Here is a 19,027-nt window from a genome sequence, read left to right as displayed (position 1 = left end):
CCTGCAGACACAAACGAATGCCTTGTGCTGACATACTCTGTGGAATTTCCCTCCAATTACTCCTAATTCAGCTATGTGGTTCCACTCTAAGTAACAGAGTGTTACAGATATGAGAGCTTATGTTCAGTATCTCCTAATACTCCTAGGATTGTCACACCATGGAAATGACAACTTCCCACCTCATTTATTGAGCACCTGGTTCGTAAATTTAACATTTATAGGTCAGAAAATACTCCTTAAGCTGGTGGGCCTGAATTCTCAGATAAAAGATGAACTATTTGTACAGAAGTGATAGCTAACACACTTACTTTTCAGATAAGGGATGAGAAAAGATCTCTAAAAATATGTGAAGCATTAAGAAAGTTGAAGACACTTGGTGTCAACAGAACAATCACAAAATAGTATGACAAAGTCAAGTTTTCACCCCAGCAGTAACCCACAGGTAGCTCTGTCACCTGGCTGCAGTACTCATCACTGGAATAAGAATCCTGAATTTGGACTGCTCAGGCACCACTGCTAGGGACAGCAGAGGCTGCTGGCTCTGTGCTGGACTGTGTGCACACAGAAGAACGTGCAGAAGTGTCCTCCTGCACACTTAAGCTCTGCCCTTTCCCCAGACAACAGCCCAGCACTCCTCTGACGTTCTCTGTTTTCCAGTTGCGCTTTTTAATCAACAACACCCATTCCTCCATGCTTCTCTCCCCCTTCCTTTCCCTCCTCAACACGACCCCAGCCAATGATGCTTATGAATCTTGAATCACAGCTGTAGGTCTGCGGGTAGGCAGAGAGAGAGCTAGGAGCACACAGCACCAAGATGCTACGGATTGATGTACCTGCCATGCCACGCGCCTGTAGGAAACACCTTCCTGAGGCAAAATGTTCCCTTGTGGAGCTGCTCAACTGGAGTGGTGGTATCTGACAGAAGCACTCGCCCCTTGCTGCTTGTGGGTGCTTGGAAGACCCACGCAGAACAGGAGCCCACACTGGAGCTGTCTGTAGAGGGATGCCATTACACCCAGCATCCTTGGCTCTGGGGGCTTCGCTCCTTAGACCTTCCCTCCTTCCCTGTCCAGCAGAGGTTGCACTTCTTACATTCATAGCAACAGAAATTTGCTGCTCTTTTGACTGGGCTCCTCCCAAAAAATCAAGGCTTAAATATTGCCTCTGGTAGCTTTTTTTGAGAGAAACAGAGACAAGCAAGCTCAAGCTGTGATCTCTAAGCACTCATGAGGCAAGCAGACGTATCTATCAATACTCTGATAACAAAAGGCTCATTGTTATTTCTAGGGTAGCAGAAAGAACTACCCGTCCTCCAGCCCATCACCAACTCCTCTTCCAACTCCAATACAGTAGAGGTATTTTGAATTCACTGATATAACTGATACGTTCATCTGGGTAAGATATCAAAGCCTTTCATGCACACATCTTCCAAGTGTCATTTAACTTAGCAGTTGTTTTCAACGTGCATGTGACCACTACATGCCACAAAACAATTTTTAGTAGCCCGTCACAGCACACTCTAGCAAGCATACCTACAGAGAAATATTTTGGATAGCTTTTCAATGCCAGCTAGTCTCATAAAGAGCAATTATATGTCTCACAAAGCAGAAGGTAAATTGATGACTAGCCTCTAAGCCACTGCACTGAACGGGGGAAAATCAAGTCTTAAGACAAGGGAGAAAAAAAATACTTCAACTTCCTCAAACAGTTAAAGAAGTTATTCTGGACAGCTGTCTCAATGACTGCAGTACTGTGGAAAATTAAGTAACATCTGTAATGAATAAAATTATCGTCATCTCACATTTTTACTTTCCCTGCTGTTAGAAGCTTGTTCCCACTACATACTTGGACGAGTTACTGTTTAAACCAAACAGACCATTTTGGAACAGAGCTATTATGCAAACAATGTACTCTGTATTCCAACTAAAAGCAATGCTCTGCTAGTCTGGACAAGGCACGATGCACAAGTAGAGCTTATTCTATTATTTTTTTTTGGTGCAGTTGATCGACATAATTTATGACGGTAATGATGAAAGAGATCTTCCTATCTAAAAATCAGACATTTAAGGATATAAGCACATAATAACCTTTTACAGGCTAATATTTGTCTTTCATTTCTTTAAACATTTGCATCCTTTCTACATATTTTTAGTTGCAGGTCATTGCAGTGATATTAAGTGCTCTTCAGCGAGCTATATAACGACGTACCTGCATCATCATCTCTTAGCAAGTTTGCACAGCAATACCTGCGTATGCAGATTTATACCACAGATGTTATCTTTATCTCTGAGTTACATGAAATTACTTATCTGTGACACCTGAGTAAGATCAAAGATCCCGAGCAATGCAAGCTTCCTGCACCGTGCCTTAAACCATTTAATAACCTTAAAGCATCAAATCGGGATGTTTCATGCCTTGCATTTTAATGCTATTCTCTGGATACCTGGGTTGTGTTGGTAGAAAAGATCATACCTAAGAACAAATGCAATCTAAGGCAATATTTAAAGATTAGATTATCCTTCATTGCAAATAGCTCGTTTGTTTATTATCACATTGCTTTCTTCTTGTTTTGCCTCTTTGTACCACGAAAATGCTGAATATTCAGTTTAGATTTCCCAGCAGCTTTTTATTTTAGTCTAAAAACATTTACCTAACACATTCTTAACAAGCAAAGTGAAGAAAATTCAGCCATCTGTCTCTACATTACAATAACAGTTATGGAAGAGTAGATTATTCTATACAGCAAGGAATTTAATGCTAGGAATTCTTATACTTGAAGCACTGGCGTGCTCGCACCAGTTTTGAATAGAAGAATGTTCAGCAGCAACACACAGCAGAAACAATGATTTATAAGGAAACAGAAGACAAAATACATTAAAGATATTAAATGCATTCAATATTCTAATCATGCTAAACGTCCATGCTTCAAACTGAGAGGAAAAAAAAAAAAAAAAAGATCCGTGCCATTATTTTTTCATCTCCAGCACTTCCCTAGTTCTAAAATATCACTAAACATGCTCAAAATGACTTGCTGGAAACAAACACAATACAGAGAGAGATTCGAATCCTTACCTGGGAAACCCCCTTGTACCATTGCTGTACCAGCATGTACTTCAAGGTATCTGCATTCCTGACAAACATTCAGTGCTGTAAGCAGCTCAAATCCTCATCATACACAGGCTCAGTGCTCGTCTTTCTTCTGACGACCTTGGGCCTATTTTCCTGAGATTTTTCTCTCCTTAAGGGCAAACCGTCTGTCTGTTTCTATTATGAGATGCCATCAATTATATTAATTCCAAGCTACCCACAAGCTAACAGTTATATCTGCCAGCAGATGAAAGCTGCCTATGCAAGCATGCAGGGAGCAGCAGATCCCTGGTTTCCCACATCTGACCCACTGATGCTCCACGGCTGCTGTTTGTGCACTGCCTGGCTGTGCTAGCATTCAAATGACATCTCTATCCCCAACACCAGTCACCTCAAATGGTTGTTTGTGTCACTGCGAGCTGCAGGTACTGCCAGGCTTAATGGCCCTCCGCATGGCAAAGGAACGGTTAATGGGCGTTATTTATCAAAGCATCCTTCTCAGACAAACAACAGGGGTTAAAAATTGCATTCCTCAGTCAAACGGCTCCACTAAACACCCTGTTCACCAGTGCTGCAAATCGTGCAGCTTCCCAACACTGATAGGAATTCATGGATTTTTGCTGCTGGTTTTTAGTGTGTCAGAAAACAAAACCCATCTGTTATCAGAAGCACAGGGAAAATTCAAACTTCATCCTGACTTGGATTTCACTGCAACTCTGAATAGCAGTATTAGTTTCACGGCAGTAAGCGTGCTGAACCAAAATATTGAAGAGAATCACAATCCCTCATTTAGTAATTAAAGAGATAAAACATCTTCCTACATTTATAAAGACACTTGCTCATTTTGGGAATTCCTTCCTAATTCTCTGCTCCAAACGGCACATTTAAATTAACTCAAAATTCTCAGTTATTTTGGTAATGCCATTAATTTGTTCATTTTTAAAGATCATTGTCCTTTCTTTAGAACATGTATCACAGCACACACAAAGCCATCTGTTCAGCGCATTATTACAAGCACACAGTAAAGAAAAAAAATACAAGGAGCCCCAGCTGCAATTTTACTATTAATTCATCAAAAAAGTAATTTCCTTTTGCAGTACTTCATCAGATCCTGAAAATTGTGCACGTGATTCACAAATAGAGAAGAAAACAGCACAATTACAGGAACCCAAACGAACCCCCAGCCCCAAACTGCAATGACACCAACATCGTAATCTATCCTCATGGGGCACAGCAGCTTCTGTCTGCCTGGAATGCACAGCCCTTCTGGATGCTCTATTAGGGCTGGCTACAAAACTTACACATTTTTAGCTAATGATGGGTCAGAATAAGAAAAGGGAAAGCAGATTAGCAGTACAGTCATATTAAACAGAGATTAACACAGCAAGAAAATAAAGTCACTGCTCTGTTTGTCTAATCCTGACTCCTGCACGGTCTTTAGAAACGCGCAGCACTAAATATGCTTGTTAATATATTTAAGACAATTAATTATTGCAATTGTCATTCTTTTTCCCAAAATTTTATTCTCCTAATGCTTGAAGCATTTTTCCAGGCTACATCTTACTCTTTGAACATCTTCTCTATTTGCTGTTGGTTGCAGTGACATCTATTGGAGAGGCAGTGTTTGGCTACACAAGCTGCCTCACCTGGAGATCACAGGTTTTGGCTTGCCGCCCCCCCAGCCCCCACATTAAAATTTCTTCTCCTCTGTTTTAGCACCATTTTACATAAGGCAAACTCCAAACTGTTGGATACTCAAGGCTTAAACCGCTTTATCAAAAGCTTTTGTTTAGCTACTGCTCACCATTCTGGCATTTTTCCAAAGGCACAATGATATTTTGTCATCTTCCCCCACAGCAGAACCCAAACACCTTCCCGAGGGTGCACCTAAAGCACTCTATGTGCTCGGCCATACACTCCATTAAGCCTCAGCTGACCTCTCTACCATCTTGTAAGCTTTTGTTTCTGATGAAAGCCATCCTTCTCTCCCATGAGTACCAACATCACCGATGCCGTGGAAGCTGTGAAAGCCTTGGGTCCGTTCATCCAAACCAACCCACGCACACAGGGAGGCTTGCCCCTCTGTCACCCTAAGCAACCACAGGTCGACCACAGAAGAGAACACGTGGCTGAAACACTAAAGAAGTTGTGAATCAGTAGAAGAAACGCCGTTCCTCAAAAGTGTGTTAGGAAGATAAATAATTATGCTTTCTTATAGCTCCATTGATTTTTGCATTATCTGCAGACAAAAAAAAAAAAAGAAGGGGACATTATTACCCCCTGATTAGATACAGTCAAACATCCTTGCAGACAGGAAGTCTGAGCGCTGCAGCATCTAGTCCATTATCTTTGTCACCTTTCACTATTTTTTATTATCTATTTGTATTATTTTAAGTTTATTTGAAACCCGCTGGATCAATCTCAGCCTCTTAACTAGACAAGAACTTTTACTAAAAATAAATTATCAATTCAAATTCAAGTTTCCAAGTTCTTCCAGTGGCTGTCTTTCCAGTTTTCTAATTGTCTTTAAAGGCCTCTCTTAAGTTACGATTGCCTCAACTCCATTACAAAAATATATTCAAATTGTACAGCTACGAATGCCCCAAGGAAAAGCTTACAAAACATTCCATTACAAACTGCTCTGCCCATCCATTTCCTCTGCTTCTTTTTACTGCTAACCCCTCATTACAGCAATAAGCCACAACAGGGTGCACATTAGTCTATTAGCAGACTCGTAGTGCACACCTACAGCCTCTAAAAGAAAAAAAACAACACACCAATGCCTATTGACACAGTCTGGAGCACAGCTGCTCCTACGTACAAATGGCTCCTTTGTATGCTTTCCCTCCCTTCTATTTGTTTTGATTTATTTTTTTTTTTAATTCTATCCGAAATCTGATGTTTTTAACATTTGGGAAACCTGAAAAAGAATAAATCTTTATGGAGAGTGACATCCTCCAAAATCACCTGGCACTGTAATATTTTCAGGGTTTTTTTTTGTGTGTTTTTTTTTTCCTGAAGGCTCTTTTTGCAGCAGGATGAAGAATCACCAAGCTGGTCTGCCAAACAGTTAAATAAGCAAGCAAGGAAACAAGTTGTCTTCTACAAATCCTGTAAGCTTAGTCTTCCCCAGCTGTTACAGATGTAACTGCCATCCCTCTCCAAAGGATTCAGGTTTTACGAAAGTATTTTAAAATGTGAACTAGAAGCCTTAAAACAGTGGAAGCACAGAGTAAACAAGCAGCACTACACAGAGTCAGAGCTGGAGACTGATTCACATTTGATAGTATATATAAAAAAAAATATACATGGAGGAAATGCTATTTTCAACTTGCCTTCAATACGCAGCAAAACACTATTTAGGAGCTTGGAAAATGATCTTTGAGACATTAATGGTTCAAATTAATTTGGAATATAAAAAGAAGCAGGTCTGAAGCTAAGGATGCAAGAAGACTTATTTGAAAAAATAAAACTCTGGATCTTCTTTGCAGAGCCAGTGGAGCTCAGCATTTAAACCACAGAAACATGAAGGATGCATGAAATTTCTGTAAACCAAGTTTGATGCCCAACAAGGATTTACCCTTTTCTGATGAAAAACTGCCTTTGAAAAGAGAAGGCAGAACACCTACAAGAAATGCCTGTTTGTTACAGCGAGCCAGCAATGAAAGCCACAGTTTCAGTGATGGAAAAGCAGAAATAAAAGGGAGCACTGCAAAAAGGCAAGTGAGTTTAAACCCCAGAGGGGAAAGGAAATCAATATCAAAAGGTTATTCAGCCACCTTAAGGGGAAAACAGACTGAACACGGAAACAGCAGTGCATTGAGTACAGGACAGAAAGGAAAGAAACATTTTCTGTTTTACAGTAGGAAGTCTAACAGTGCTTTGCTTTCATTTTCAGTACGAGAAATGATGAAGAACATGAGGCAAAATATGAGAGTATGTATAGAAGCATGAAGAAAAAGTGTGAAGTGGAGCAAGTAAACTATTTCTGTCGTATGAAAGAAATGGATGAGTTGGCTCATGACATTTAAGTTGTATTAATAAGAATGCTAAATAAGTAAATAACTAAATCCATCAGTAGCACAAGTAGAGTACACAGACTTAACAGCTCTACAACCTCAGAATGCCCTTCTAAGGTCTTCCACACTATTGGCACAGATTGAGAACCACGGGGTGTAAATGAAAGAAAGGGAAGCTATGACATGAATTCACCTGAAATGACACCTCTTCCTTTCAGGACACCTGATCTTCTAAACACAGAAGACAATCATTAAGTTCACCTTATGTTCAGTGAAGCTCAGTAAATTATTAAGTTCACAAAAAACACAGAACTAGCATATTAAGTGGACAAGAAATAGACCGATACGAACATGCAAATTGGCACTGTCAAGAGGGCAGGCACTTTCCTGGACTGAGATTGCTGGGATGGTGATGAAGAATCAGGACAAAAATTAGGGACACTAAGTAGGTCACAAATATAACACTGTGCTCAAATTTACAGAGAAAACTGTTTTTCAAGTCATCACAGAAAAGAAACTGTGGAAGTCCATTCCACAGCTTCTGAGATGCTTGAGTTTCAGATCAAGTGCTCCTTCTGACTACCACTTACTACCCAAAACACCAAAAAACCACCTTCCTCTTCTTCCAAAACCTTCTGATCTCCACCAATAAACCAACCAACCTCATTAATTATCTCTCCAATGGCACACCACTGCCAGCAAGGAGGAGGAAGTCAGCAAGCAGCTGGAACAGCTTTCCCATCAGCAGGCCTCAGGAGCAGAGCTTAAACTGGGTGGGAGCCATACCTGCTGCTCCTAAGGCAAAAGCTACAATGGCATCTGTCTGCTTTGGTTTGGCCCTACCTTGGGAAAATAAAACCCACTCCAAGAAACAGATGAGGAGAAACGTCATTGCTGCTAACAAACAAGTATGCTGTTTTGGTGCATGAGAATGCAATAACAACAACAAAAAACAACGATGTCTCATTTAAGAAAATAATTTTGTATTCTTATCTGTGATTTTAATATGCCTAAACAATTTGTGCAAGACAAGCTATGATAACAGTGCTACATTTACCCAAAGTTGGAATTCATAAAGCAGTATCGTGGAATATCAGTCATGCTGTGGAAAACTCTCAAGTTGCACAACTCCTCCTCTAAGCCCCTGAATGACTGAATGCACTAATCACTGCAATTTGTTTTAAAACAAACAAACAAACAAAGATAGTTGCAGAACCTTTCCCCAGAAGATGTTACAAAGACAGGACAGCTTCTTTCAGAACAGCACTGAAACAATAAATCAACCTGTTTTCATTTTAAAGGAAACTATTTTGTTTGAATACAATGCCCCACATCAACCGCAGGCTCTGTTGGGTGAGGACCATGCACCCAGGGTTCTCAGCCTACGACTACTTAGTTACCACCAAAATTACAAGGGTAAAGCACAAAGTCTGACTTCCATGGCTGACACCACTGCCAAAGCAAGCACTCTACAGCTCACTTAGACCTTTTTAGACTGAAAACAGAGCCCTTGTTTTATCTCTTCAGAAGACAGCTATAGGATCCTGGCTGGGAAGGGAAGGCCAGGTAAGTTACAAATCAGCAGCCCTCAGTGAGGACAAGGATTCGATCCTATTGCCACACAGCACTACTCCCATAACACAAGCAGAAAAAGGCAGATATGCTTATTGTATCATCTACATCACACAAACATCATCTGACACAACGATTGCAGCACCACTTACTCTCTGCACAAGCATCCTCCTCCTCCTCTTCATCCACGCTGGCTTCCTCCGAGTGCAGCCTTTCAAGTGCTCTGTAGGGAGGTGGCAGTTTCATTGGAGGTGGGGCCCCATGCTTTCTCTGATGGATTCAAAGTAAAATAATTACATGCTTCGTATCCTCCATGCATGAGAAAAAAAACCATCTTATTAGCTCCATGTGTTCATACATAGCACTTAATCACAACACTGAAGTCTGGAGCACAGACTTTTCAGGCAAGAAAATAGAAAAAGAAGTAACAGCAAACATCAAAAAAATACAACTGAGAACGAACAGTTGTTGACAAAGTACTTGTGTATCAGGCATGAAAATATGAATATTAACCAAGGATTGAAAATAAACACTAAACTATACCCCCATTTCTCATTAGAAATGCTCCAAGTCTTCTACTGTCTGAAGCCAACAAACTTTTAATATTGAAAATAAGAACTCAGTTTTTATGTGTCTCAGTAATATTCAGACCCTCAACTTCATTTTGGTTAAAATTAATAATAATAATAATAGAATTATAATGTACAATCAAATTCTATTACCTCACATAAATAGAGACAGCTCCTGTAAGGATGCATATAGCGGCGCATGGCAGGCATAAGAACAGGCTCTGGATCCAATGGCAACAGCAGCTCCTTCGTCCAAGCAACAGTTTTATAGCTCACAGTAAGTGATAGTGCCCCAGTTGGCTATGTGATTTCACCAAATTGCATTCAACCGTATCCCATGCAACCTCACTGCTAATAGCAGGATGCACTTTAGAAAGGGAACACCGAGTGCGTTGTGCCATTAGAGCAGCCCGAATGCCTATAATGAGTTTTGCTATAGCTGGCAATTGCAGAGCACTCAAACATCAAACCTGGAATAAAATTTTCTGTTGGGTATAATGAAAGCTGAACCTGCATGTAGATTTCTAAACTCTTGAGCCTAAATCTCTGTGGAGCAGTTCAACTCGCCAACTGCACTGTCAGCTACACATGTTTTCTGAGGTTAGACTGGCATCATCCCATCGGTTCAAAAAAATATTACAGAAAAATGCTGCACTGAGGATGGCATAACACTAATAAATGAAATATGCCCAATGGTAGCAAAACCCCTGCACTCGGAGACCTGGCAGCTGTTTCCCCTAAGCACACAATACACCAAATAACTCTGCCACTTTTAGCTTGATCTCGGTAGAGGCAGAGCTGTACGAAATCCAGAAGGTTCAAGGAGCGTCAGAGGACTCACATAGAACATTACCACACACACAGAGATGGAAAACCTGCAGCTCCTCTTCCAGCTACCAATGACTAACGAGTATCGCTGTAATTTGCTAACAACTCAAAGCCTAAAATTTGACCCTTAGTCACTTATGACAGTAAATACTTGACACGAGACACACAAGCTTACCCAATATCTTGCTATGGCTCAGGACGAGCTTTGTACATCACTTCTAACCCACCAAGAATCCAGGTGTGTCTGTTATGTTCAACTACACTGCTACACAGTGTTTCTGAACTAGCACAGCTTCTCCCAGCAAAGACAATGGCAAAAAAACACAGCTAAAAACAGCTCATCAGCAAAAGAATTTAAAGCCGATTTGTCCACAAGAAGCTCAATTGTTTCAAGTGTTTAAATAGAGAAAAATCTTCACTATTGAAAAGCTCATTAAGCATACAGGAAGAAGCCGATTTTTTCAGACAGAAATAGCAACTTTCAAACCAAACTCTTTTGAGAGACTTTGAAGACTGGACTAGAAATATCAGTGATTTCCCACAGGGACACAAGACCAGTAATCCACTAATAGCAAATCGTTCCAACTCTGAGATGCCCCTGCTGCAGCACAGTATGACTACTTTGTGAATTCATGTTCAAAGCTAAAAAGGAGCTATGTATTTAGGCACTGATGCTTTTCTATATTCCACCCACCAGTTTACAGCACCAATAGATGAAAAAGGTCTGAGAAAGATTAGGTTCCCTCTTTAACCTCCAAACGCTATAGAACGGAACACGCTGGAGTCCTAGAGATTAAAGGCGGCACATTGCAAGAGGATGAGTGCTTCTGAGATTAGAAATATCGATAACAAAACCAAGAAAAGGGGATTGTAACTGCTTCATTGTCAGTATTATCCACGGGCATGAAAGCAAAGCTTCAACATCTTGATTTTTTGGGGAGGGGGAGGTGGGGGGAGAGGGGAATAACCGAGCCTCGTAGCATCTGGATCTGACAGATACAAGTCTTACAAAAACTTTCAGAGATAAGGGGGTCTTCTCAGTTACACAAGAAACACAGAATTATTGAGCAGGATCAAACGAAAAGCTCGCCATGTTTGCTGTTGGCACGTTAAACTGCACTGAGCAAAAGTTATTGTGTTCTCTATTACTTATTGTTATTGTATTGACTCTAATTCTGTCACTGCTTCTTCAGACTCCAAGGTGCACCTAACCTACAGAGGTCAACTCAGTTCCTAGAAGAAAGGCATCCAGGGAAATACTTTATGCCATGAAAGCAACCTGGCTGAGAATGAAAAAAGAGAAATTAAATTTTTCCCTTACTCTGGTGATTAAAACAAATCCACTGGTTTATACCAAACAGGTTTCCTTCCTTTTTTCTTTTCCTTTTTTTTTAATCTGCTGTAGAAGTTACTGCAATGGCTTCACAATCAGCAAGCCAGCAGCAGACCACTTGGTCATTTCCTTGTTTTACACAGCAATAGGAAACATGGGAGACCTACCTGATTTAATTATCCTATAACAGAATTTTACTGAATTTCAGACAGCCTCGCATTAAGGATATCATCCGTGTGCATGTTATTATTTCTCTATTTCCACTGAAAAAGGAGAATCAATTTGCCTCCCCGTGGAGCAAGACAAGCAACTCCAGAAAAATGCCAATATAAAGCACCAGGGGAGAACCACCAGGGGAGCCTGAATCCTGCCTTGCATTTGGCAGAAATCTGGCAAAAACTACTTGCATCAAAAAATTTCAACAAAGCACTTGAGGTTTCACTTCAGACTTCACTGAGGCTTACCATGCCATTATAACACATTATTGTATCACTTGATTTAGTAAAACTTGGGTGTAGCATTACACGGAATAAATACCTTTTCACTCTTACTTTCTTTGTTTGCATCCTGATCTTTGCTGACTTTGATTCCCTTAGGATGTATGGCAGAAACCACCTGTAAAACAATGCATATTACACACACACTAGAAAAGACTGTTATGGCTGCAAAACGCCTGAAAGTTAGGTAATAACAATAATAAAGCCATCCAGCACACTCTGCACTCTTCATGTTTTTCTACGTAGAAGTGCACTGCAGTGCATCTGAGGAGTTTGTTCTCACTGAAATTACAAACACTGAATTTTTGTGCTCACTGTTTGACACCTTGCCTCTTCTCCTCATTCACTTAAACGCTCCTCTGAATCATATGCCTTTTCTTAGAGAAGCATTAAGAGGTTTCTTGCCTTCACCTTGAAGATGAGGAGATGCTAAATCTCTTGAAATTCAACTTACTGCTGAAGGACTACTTCAGGTGTTTTTGCTGACCCATTTTACATGGAGTTGCTGGTGCCAATCTGGCTATTTCTCATCATTTCATAGTTTGTTCATTTGGATAACTGAGTGTATTTTTACATTATGAAATATAAACAAATTAGAATACACAGGGCCAGATGCAATTTTACAGATGGGACAATTGAATTAATATCTAGTCAACAAATTGACATCAACTTGATTTACAACAAAGAAACAAGGTTTTGAATCAAGCCAGGTAAGCAAGGATGTGGTCTACAAGCAGAAACTCCAACAGAAAGGATGGGGACACAAATTGTCAGATCTTGCTAAAAGAAATTTAGCCAAGCTTAAAATAAGATGCATATAACAAATTTGTTAAATTTTGGAATAAAAAATAGAAATAAACTCACTTTTGGTACGTTAGACAAACTCTGAACTACAAACACAACAGGATTTCCCGCATTCTTGATAGCTTCTACTGCTTCTTCGTGCGTGGCATTTTGTAGATCTATCCCAGAAACCTAACAAATATCATTTGTTTTTATTAGATAGTTTGTTATTTCAACTGCACCTTTTAAAGAGATCACATACATTCACAGAAGATTAGTTTATATGAGGAAGGTTCCAAAAGCAGTCAATAGAAATTATTTTTGAAGGATTCTTCCTGGTTGGTTTAAAGAAAAGCATCTTAGCTAGCATTCACAATAAGGATGGCCACATATTTTGTCAAACAACTGTTCTATTCCAAAAAACAAAGAACAAGACTGTCAGAGAATGGTAGGTATAATAACATGTTCAAATTTTACCTGTTTGTAAACTAAATCTGTTTTGAAACATCTTTCAAAACATCACGCAACCCTAAAGTACACACAGGAATGCCACTCCTGGCTTTCATTTCTGGCTGGCCTGATTTTCACTCGTTTATCTCTGAATCCCAAGGTGACAATGCCATTCTCATCTCAGGCACTTGCTGAAATCAGCAATTTCCTTTAAATGGTAGCAAACCAGACAACAAACCAGCTAACAAATACAAAATAACACACACAAAATAAAAACCCATATATTTCAGCAAACTCTTCCATATATTGTAATGCACACCTAGAAGTTATAGCAAGTTATAACATAAATTACTACTTCTTATTCATTCATATAAGTCTTTTTATTTTCTTTCATTTCTCAGCACCTGTCTTTTCTTAAATATACAGGAGAATGTTAAACAATCTCCACAGTTAAATCCTGAAAAAAGAAAAGACAGCAGGGGTATTTTTTTGGTTTTCAAAACACAGCCATCAATACTTCACAAAGCAGTGGTTGTATTTTGTTCTTCCATCCTTCCAAAGCTGAGTCAAACTTTATTTTTTCAAATGAAAAGGTAGGTTTGTCTGCATTTACCTCAAGTATTTTATCTCCAGTTTTTAAAGCTCTTGTTCTTCCTGCTGGGCTGTCTTCCAAAACTTGTTTGATAAAGATCCCTTTAAGTTCCTCTCCATTCTTTAGGCGCTTTATGACAGTTTGTCCACCAACAATACTTATTCCAAGAGACACATGAGGATCTCTGAAGATTTCAACACTGAAAAAAATACATGCAAAAATCTAACAGCTTGAAACAGTTAAACACAAAGCCTCAAACAAATGTAAGCTTTTGGTCTTTCAAGACTATCTAACAGAGTAAAGAGATGAAGCCAGAAGCCTATGAATGCTCACAAAAGACTTTGCTTTTTACCCTCAGCTGTCTTCACCCCTCAATAAGAAAAAAAGTTACTGCCAGCCCAGGCCTACTGCTCTTCCAATAGGTTTTTACTTTAGAAAAAGTCACAGTAAAACAGACAGGTCTTCAAGTAAACAAACTCAGTCATTTTCAGTTTGATTAGATTGTTTGGAAATGGCAAAAACTGCAAATGGTATGTTAGAAATGATAAAACAATAAACAAATTTAATGCAGCTTGCTGGCTCCACGTGTCAGATGCATATTAATCAGCTTAAGCAGAGCTGTTTTAATCATTTTATAAGTAGGACCATAAAATCAGCTCACCTATAAGTGTTAGCAGCATAATGAGAATGGGGCTAAAGCTGGCTTGGCAATTCCAATTACACCATAGAATTTAGCAGAAAACCCATGAAAATGAAGACAGAAGTACTGTGTACACTGTTCACACTTAATAGTTATTAAATGAACGTAAATGTGTAGGTCATCAACAAACATATCAAGCTTTCCCAAGTCAGTTATATAACTAGAAAGTACAGCTCTGTTGAACATTGTTAAAAATACACTGTATCTAAGAAAGCCTAAGGTCCAAAAGTACCTTAAGTTACTGGGAGAAAAGGGATGAGAGAGAAAAAAGAAGAAATGATCAGGCTCACAAAAATTAAGACATAACACAAATGAGAAGAAATGATGCAACTTTATGAACATACGTCCGAGGTGGTCCCCAGTGGCTGAAGTTTGGAGTTTCTTCACCTTCTCCTTCTTCTCTTTCAGGTAATTCACTAATTGGGGGCACAGAGAGGGGAAGAATAAGAAAAATAATAATAAAAAGGTATTAACTGTCCCAGGTCACAATTCCTTGCATATTTTCTATCTGGCAGTGAGACAGCAACACGTTTTCAAACAGTCCAGTTTAAATGTGCAGTCAACAGACTAAGCAGGAATTTATGTATTTAGGTTTAAATGTATCTAAGGAATGCACCAGAATGAAACATGATGGACTGGCCAAATGTACAAGGTGCTGTGAAATACACATCTCCACTGCTGTACCTTACTCGAAATGTCTATTTAAGCAGTCATTTTTACTTTCTGATAAACATGCTGTGACTTTTACAGAGGGATATAAACATGGTAAAGCCAATCTAGCTTACCAGAAAGCCAGTTGTATTGCAGCTTGGAGAACAGGTCCTGTGTGTTCCATTAAACACCCCAGAACGGGGTGTTAATTAAACTTTTATAATATGTATGACTCATCTAGTCACAGAATAGGAATTGAAATATCAAACTGCAGGCCCCCCACAGCAAGGTTCAAGCAGTACATCCTTGCACACATTTTCTGTAGACCCTGAGAGCTGTAAACGCTACTTTTACATTGCAAAAAGGAAGTAGGATGTTGTACTGGAGAAATAATCCCCTCAACATGTTGCTGAGCAGCTTTCAGACCGAGGGAAATCACAGATTAATCAGAGAAGCATTGAGAATTTGAGCCAACAGACCCTGAAAGCTGATCCTCTACCTGCTCACCCAAAACTGGTGGGAGAAGTGTAGGAGAATTTATGGTAGTGGCAACTATCTGTGAGCAGTGCCAGCTCAAGGTTCGTCATCACTACGGCAAGATTAAACTGTTCCTTCACAAGCATGAGGGTCATAGCTAAACTCTGGAAGGGAAGGAACAAAAGAAAGCAAAAAACAAGAGGACAAAGCTGTGACGGAGAGCTAAGGGGAGAACTCTTAAAAGAGGTGATGCCCAGGGTTGCCAGGAAAGCCTACATCCCTCTCCAGGGCACATCCACTCTTGTGGCTCTCACCTAACTGTGGGGTAAGTGATGCAGGTGGGCCAGCATTCAGGGGAAGAAACACGGGATGTAAGAATTCAGTAGGACTGTAAGGCAGATATTCAGCTCCTTGGGTAAAAGGCACACACTGGGGGTGGCCTGTATCTCAGAGTTTCCCACAGCTTTCAGCAATTCATCAGTTAGGTAAAGCAAGAAAAAAGTTATGAGCATTAACCAAAAATCATCTGAGAATTGAAATCTTTCTCCATACCTGTACAAAACTGTTCTAGGCTGAGGTAAGGTGGTCACTCTCACAGATTTTTCATTCTTGGAAAACATGTAATCCTCCCCTTCTTCCTTTCCAACACCTTCTAGGTCAACAGTGAAACCGGGTACTTTAGAGTCCATATGAAGCTTTGTGCCTGATGAAGTAAAGGTTTAGATGTAAAATTTGCTTCCTCTGTCTCTGCATCTACCTATCGCCTGTGCAAATAAACCCCTCAGCTCATCATGTTCCAGATGTGAATGGTGAGAGATGATCAAGAACCTCAGAGATACAGAGTATTTATTTCTGCAGGAAATTTAAAGCATGCTGATTTATCTATCTTTAATAGTACCTTGCTTCTGACCTGCAGTCAGGTAATAAGAGAAAAATGCCAGATCTTACTGGAATTGAGACATGCTCAGATACAGCTTGCATGGCATATGCTTCTCACAAAAACACGATTAGAAATACTGCATCTATCCTTCATGCAAGGAGAGCTGTACAAGGCCCTGATCCAGCATGGATGACTAATGTCATTTCAGTGCCATAAATATAAACACTAATTAAATCACTAGAGCTCCTTGCTAAAGTCATTAGTCTGCCATTTTGGTTAACAGAGTGTGTGTTGTACAAGATGCAGGTGACAAAGAATAGAAAGAACTCCCTTTCTCCCAGTGAGTGTTACCACAAGCAGGCTGATAAACTAATTTGCTGACAACATACCAAACTCGAACAACTGATTTAGGGGGGGATGAAATTCATTTGGTCTTGAAGAGGTACCTTGAATTATATATACTCGTGTAATGAAACTGTGGCAACCCAGATTAAGTCTAAAGAAAACGTTTGTGAAAATATCCACCTTCAAACCTTTCTTCTGCCAAGAAGTCACTTCGTTATTTTGTTGTGTCCATCACCACTCACGCGCCTTGACTGAATTTCTCACTGCTCTGAGGCACTCTGGAGAAGGTAAGAGCTCACCAGTGAGAGCCCAGAGAACACACATAAACATAAACCCACAGGGCAAAGCTCTCACACACAGGCACAGCAATCTCACTGCCCTGAGACAGTATGCAAAATAGAAAGTTTCACTCCTGTTTCAAAGTCAGACATCATTGGAGATGCACATGAAGCTGCCAGAGAGGATAAAGTAGACCATGCATGAAATCCTCCTGGTGGTACACAGAGGGATGTGACTCTCCACAGGCAAGAAAAAGCTGCTGCAACTTTCAGTATTACTTATGACATCTATAGGTAAACATTTGGTGGAAAAAGCAAGAAAATGAAGCAGAAACTGCCATTAGCCTGTAGAGATCTTCATTTGAATATTTTATCATCTGAAAGTTTGAAAATAAATTCATGCTTCAGTATAAAAGTTAAATTTGTAAATACAAAGTTACAACACAGTATAAAAAAAAAAATAAAAAAAATAAAAAAGAAGAAAGGAAGAAAGAAAACTTCTTACAAACCTAAATCCATTTTGTTTCTTGATCCTGACTGGGTAGCTCCACTGTCCAATAGGCCTTTTTGGTAGTCCCTGTGTGCCATGGTTCCAGAAGACTGTGAAGTTATATTAGCATTTTCTTCATACTTCAGAGAGGAGAAAAAAGTGAAGAAAGCAAGCAGTAGGATCAACTACAGATATATTTGACAGGAATGTTGATTTTACAGCAAACATCCACATTTTCTAAGCTATATAACTACCTATCCACACAACTATGGACTATTGTAAGTACCTAAAAGCTACAGCATCATCTGGTTGTAGGAACTGACTGAGATTAAAGATAATGAGAAAAAGAGGGAGCTCATTTCATTGACACTGCTGCTGAAGGCCCTGGCTTGACTTGACTTTGGTTATTACTGAAACATATCAAACAAGCAGAATTTGCAGAAAAGAAGGGAATTCAGATGTCACAGGTGGGAAAGAGGACAACAGTATAGGATAGCTATAAATACACCAATCAGAGGATGTACCTCACCCAAGGAAATGTACAATCATTGTACATCATAACAAAATAGAACCTTCCAAAACCTACTAAAAGATAAACTGGTGTCCATTAGAGGCACTCAGATCTCAGCTATTAATTAAAACATAGGACAGACTGATTACAGAGTTTAGGTCTGGAATTTGCCTTGAGGAATACAGGTCCCTACCATCAGGGTACAGCACTGAGATGCACCCAGCATTACTTACCATCTGCTCCCTATTGAATGTATATTCCAGGGACTGCTTTGGACTTAAGTTGGCACTAGATCTTAAGTCTTGTATTTTAGCTGTCTGAAGTTGCTCTGCCCATTCTGTATTCAGGTTCTTCTCTGAAGATGCCTTCTGTCTATCTGATGAGCTATATTTCACGAAGTCTAAGTCTTCTTCATACTCATCCACCAACATTTCCTGTTCTTCATCCACTTCTTCTGTTGTGGGTTTCCAGAATTCACGCATCTCCCAGGACTCCTTCTCATATCCATTGTCATTTTGAGAAAGCTGAAATGACCTTCCCAAGTCCAAAATTGGTTCATCAACAGCTTCTTCTTTAAAAGGTGTTTCATCTCTGAAACCCTGCGTAAAACATTACAGGAATAAAGATTTTTCATTATTTTTCTTGCTTAGTCTTAAAACTGTTTTATGTTAAATCACATTAAAATTACATCCTGATTTTTAAAGTGAGAATCTTCTACCTTTTGCATTTTTTTTTTTTTTCCCAAAGAAAATGCACTCTCCGATTTACGATTTTAATTGCAAAAGTAACCATTGCCATTTCCTTTATATATATAGAAATTTCATTTGGACAGTTCAGATATTGCTGCAGCCATTCAGAATAACCACCCTGGACTGAAGTAAGGAATGAGAATTTTTAAACAATACTAAAAAAAAAAACTGGAAAAAAACCCCTACAAATCCAACTAAAGTATCTTTGTAACCCAG

General features: G+C 39.5%; 1 protein-coding gene across 10 annotated transcripts in view; it reads right to left on the bottom strand.

The window, feature by feature from the left end:
- Window positions 1–19,027, bottom strand: part of PATJ (PATJ crumbs cell polarity complex component) — a 142,109-nt gene that overhangs the window by 69,080 nt on the left and 54,002 nt on the right. For 9 of the 10 annotated variants that reach the window (XM_042820129.1, XM_042820127.1, XM_042820130.1 and 6 more), the window contains 8 exons: window positions 18,296–18,661; window positions 17,571–17,691; window positions 16,111–16,261; window positions 14,775–14,846; window positions 13,752–13,929; window positions 12,770–12,880; window positions 11,946–12,023; window positions 8,831–8,948 (listed from right to left, as the gene is read on the bottom strand). In XM_042820129.1, coding sequence (XP_042676063.1) covers window positions 8,831–8,948; window positions 11,946–12,023; window positions 12,770–12,880; window positions 13,752–13,929; window positions 14,775–14,846; window positions 16,111–16,261; window positions 17,571–17,691; window positions 18,296–18,661 — 1,195 coding nt within the window. The remainder of the gene's footprint in view (window positions 1–8,830; window positions 8,949–11,945; window positions 12,024–12,769; window positions 12,881–13,751; window positions 13,930–14,774; window positions 14,847–16,110; window positions 16,262–17,570; window positions 17,692–18,295; window positions 18,662–19,027) is intronic. The other variant, XM_042820133.1, reaches the window with a different exon arrangement.

This window comes from Centrocercus urophasianus, unplaced genomic scaffold, assembly GCF_019232065.1.
Source record: "Centrocercus urophasianus isolate 14NV4802_14NV808 unplaced genomic scaffold, USGS_Curo_1.0 seq_18, whole genome shotgun sequence".
NCBI lineage: Eukaryota > Metazoa > Chordata > Aves > Galliformes > Phasianidae > Centrocercus > Centrocercus urophasianus.
This window is presented reverse-complemented; position numbering and strand designations above follow the sequence as displayed.